The 3413-nt window shown below is 45.6% G+C and overlaps 2 protein-coding genes across 23 annotated transcripts in view; both read right to left on the bottom strand.

Annotated features, from left to right (window-relative positions):
* The window catches only part of LOC113211215 (spectrin beta chain, non-erythrocytic 1), a 64242-nt gene that overhangs the window by 51478 nt on the left and 9351 nt on the right, over window positions 1–3413 (bottom strand). The gene's annotated exons all lie outside the window — the stretch shown is intronic.
* LOC113210492 (ras-related protein Rab-32) overlaps window positions 67–3413 on the bottom strand; it is an 88212-nt gene continuing 84865 nt past the window's right edge. For 13 of the 16 annotated variants that reach the window (XM_052264835.1, XM_052264831.1, XM_052264844.1 and 10 more), the window contains 4 exons: window positions 2324–2531; window positions 2012–2193; window positions 1726–1869; window positions 67–1445 (listed from right to left, as the gene is read on the bottom strand). In XM_052264835.1, the coding sequence (XP_052120795.1) occupies window positions 1326–1445; window positions 1726–1869; window positions 2012–2193; window positions 2324–2531 (654 nt within the window). In that variant the 3' untranslated portion in view covers window positions 67–1325. Of the gene's footprint in view, window positions 1446–1725; window positions 1870–2011; window positions 2194–2323; window positions 2532–2727; window positions 2875–3413 lie in introns of those variants that run through there. The other 3 variants (XM_052264834.1, XM_052264827.1, XM_052264828.1) reach the window with 3 other exon arrangements.

Raw genomic sequence — 3413 nt, 5'->3', positions numbered from 1 at the left:
CGGAGGTCGAACAGATCTTTGAGATGAAGGGAACAGCACGGTGGAGATTAAAAACGTCAATAGAAATATTTTAAAAAATAATACTCCAAATTTACTTCTACAAAGCTTAAATAAATTTGTTCAATGCACTGTACATAAGAATGTGTGAAGATAAGACACTATGTACAAGCAAACTGCACATTTTTGTTGTTCGATACAGGTTTTTAAAATGTGTACGAATATTTCCGCTGAAAAGGAGTTTTATAGTGTAGATTTCTTTAGATTAAAAAACACAAACAACAAAATCAAAGCAGGCTAAAACCCTACAATTAAATCTGTTAGTCTTGTACATTCTCAAAATGATACACAAGATAAATTAGGGGCCAAAACACATGTGCTGAAAAATAGGAGCAATTTCTCTCTATAAAAAAATCACTTTGCTATGAAAAAAACTATCTATTATAATAATAAAGGTTAAGTTTTGTGAGAGAATGTTAAGATAACTTATCACAGGGAAATACCACATAATATTATTATAACATGATTATTCAGGAAAAGATGGCACAATGGAGAGGATTTCATGGCACAATGTACAACTAACTCATATGGAATGGAGAGCCTATACACACAAACATGAAGTTCAATTCATTTTTTACAGTCTTCTTTCACTATAAAATAGACAATTTTTAAACAATTCCTTCTAAAAGAGTAATCTAAAGAGGGTCATGATAGCATACACTGAACTTGAGAATTACTGAAACTTTCAACATTTCAAGTAATGTGGTTTATAAAAAATTTCAATGCTACTAAAAATCACTAAAGTTTGAATGTCCATAGATTCTAGGTATAAAAAGCGATTGGATGCATGAAGGGAAGGCAGGTAGTCACGTAACAATTGTTAAAAGTACAGTACAATCACATATTGAGAGAATAATTATATGAGTTACACAAAGAATACTCCAATTCACTCAGATTGATATTAGAAAATTGCATGGTACAAATAAAATAATTTGACACAAAAAGCACCTACTTATTTTACAAACACTCAACCACAAGTGTACTTCAACATGAATCAAAATGCACATTCTTTTCACGCTCTCACAGGACTTCTGGCAAAAGATTGGTACATAGTTTTGTATTGCTTGCTTTGGTTTTGTCAATAAGATTTACCACTGTAAAGCCTCTGTTTTGAGATGATCTATTTTCGTGAAAAGTAAAGCATATATAGCAAAAATTTTAACCAACACGTCAACCAAGTAATGTGACTGACAGTGGTAAGATATTTGCTGAAAAAATTATCATGACTTTGAAAATGACTTAGATTAGTTCCCATGGCTTGGGGCTTGTCAGCACGCACACGATTTGCCGTTGGGCGGTTCTCCGTTTGCTTTGCCATTGGGGTCTAACGCTATTTTTGTCGGGTCTTTTGTGTCGTTTCCGTGCAGCAACTTGTCATTGAGAAGGATCTGAAATACAAGAAAACATGGTTAATTAATTAATTAATTGTTCTGGAGCAGTTTCCTTAGAAATGCCCCACGAAATCGCCTGAGCCTGAGCGCCTGTCTGGTGTATGTCTGGTGGATGTAGGCACACCATCATGCTTGCAGGTGTGACAGAACGGCCTACCTCACAGGCGCTCCCACAGATGAAGAAACCGTGATTACATTCCATATCGACGATTTCCAAGACAATTTGTCGATTAGGCACAGTTTATCCAGTCAGATTTTCCACAAAAAAAGAACTTACCTTAGACACCAACGCTCGAGCAGCCTCCTCGATGTTGACGTTCTCTTTGGCTGAAGTCTCAAACCAGCCAGTGAAACCTTTCTCCTTGCAGTACTCGTCCATTTTTGGTGGGTTGTTTACCAGACCCTCCTTCTGCTGGTCACACTGCAAGACAAGAGAGATTTTAGTGTAATCAAATCATGGCGCTGCTGCTTTCTTGGCGTCGTAATTAGCTTCTTTGTTCATTATTTTACCCTCCCCCCCCACCCCCCGAATGCAGAGTTAACGTGACGGGTGCGAGCCTCACCTTGTTGGCCAGGAGCACGCAGGGGATGGGTGAGCCATCCGCCATCTGCACCTTGGAGTCCAGGTCTTGTTTCCACTTCACCACAGCGTCGAAAGTGGACGCCCGGGTAACGTCGAACACGATGAATGCGCCCACAGCCTCCTTGTAGTAGACGCGGGTCATGTTGCCGAAACGCTCCTGACCTGTGTGAGGAATTTTCAGTTAGGAGACCCTTTGTAAATGAGGGAGACAAGTTATAAGTAAGTACCACCCTAAAAAAACTTGTTGGGACAACGTAGGGTTGCCGCCAGCTCATCACCCCCAACCACTCACCTGCTATGTCCCACAGCTGCAGGCGAATGATGGTGGCCGGGTCCCAGTTGAGCACCTTGAGCGCGAAGTCGACGCCGATGGTGGCCCGGTAGTGCTGCGAGAAGAACTGGTGCACATATCGCTTGATGATTGAAGTCTTCCCCGTGCCGAGCTCGCCGATCACCAGGATCTTGTACAGGTGCTCGCGCTTCTCGCCAGACATCTGCGCCTGCAGACAACAGAAAGGGGGTAAAGTTAGCGAGGCCGGGGTCAGTGCAGAGACAATAACACGGTTCCAGATCGAATCTCCACCACACAGATAACGGTTGTGAGGCACCCCCCCCCCTAAATTTGAAAACGGAAGAGAAATCAGAAATCGCCGCCTCGGCTACGCATGAAAGCCTCGATGTGTAGACCCTCCTTACAAAGCAGTCAAACGGCGAGGGCTCCACGATCAAAGGCGAAACTGGCGCGTTATCTCGCCAATCTAGGGAGTCGTCCATCGAGCGCCTCATCATGGGGCCCATGAGGCGCAGCCGCCCGCGCCTGGACCGCATCTTGAGGCCGGGGCCGGGGGAGTAGGGAGGGAAGGGGGAAGTCCTCGGGCGACATATACTTCCACAAGGGCCAGGAAATAAAATCGCTCACGGCCACCAGTTCATGTGAATGAAATGTGAAGAGTCAGAGGTAAGTGCGGCAGGGGCGTTATATCTATTCCCCTGTCAGTCACGTGGAAGTGAGGCGGTTAGGTCGGGGCCGGTCGGAAAAAAGGAGGGGGGGGAGAGTGGAGGGGGCTCACAAAAGCAGCAGGAGCAGCCTCGGCCCAAAGGACGGGGAGCGCTCAGGACAGGACTCTCCGGAATACTGCTGGAGCCTGGCCTGCTGGAGCACGGCGTCCGGGCAGCCAACGCCTGGCCGTACGCCATGCGTTACATAAGTGACCGTGGGGTCCTGCAGGCCGAGCCGAGCCGAGTTGAGCCGAGTCGAGCCGAGCCGAGCCGAAGCCGAGCCGACAGTAAGCTGAACCGGAGTGGAGGAGCCAGGCATAGTCAGGGTCGCGAATGAATTCAAAATGACCGGAGGTCGAACAGATCTTTGAGATGAAGGGAAC

The sequence above is a fragment of the Frankliniella occidentalis genome, unplaced genomic scaffold, assembly GCF_000697945.3.
Source record: "Frankliniella occidentalis isolate FOCC.00 unplaced genomic scaffold, Focc_3.1 Scaffold21, whole genome shotgun sequence".
Taxonomy (NCBI): Eukaryota; Metazoa; Arthropoda; class Insecta; order Thysanoptera; family Thripidae; genus Frankliniella; species Frankliniella occidentalis.
This window is presented reverse-complemented; position numbering and strand designations above follow the sequence as displayed.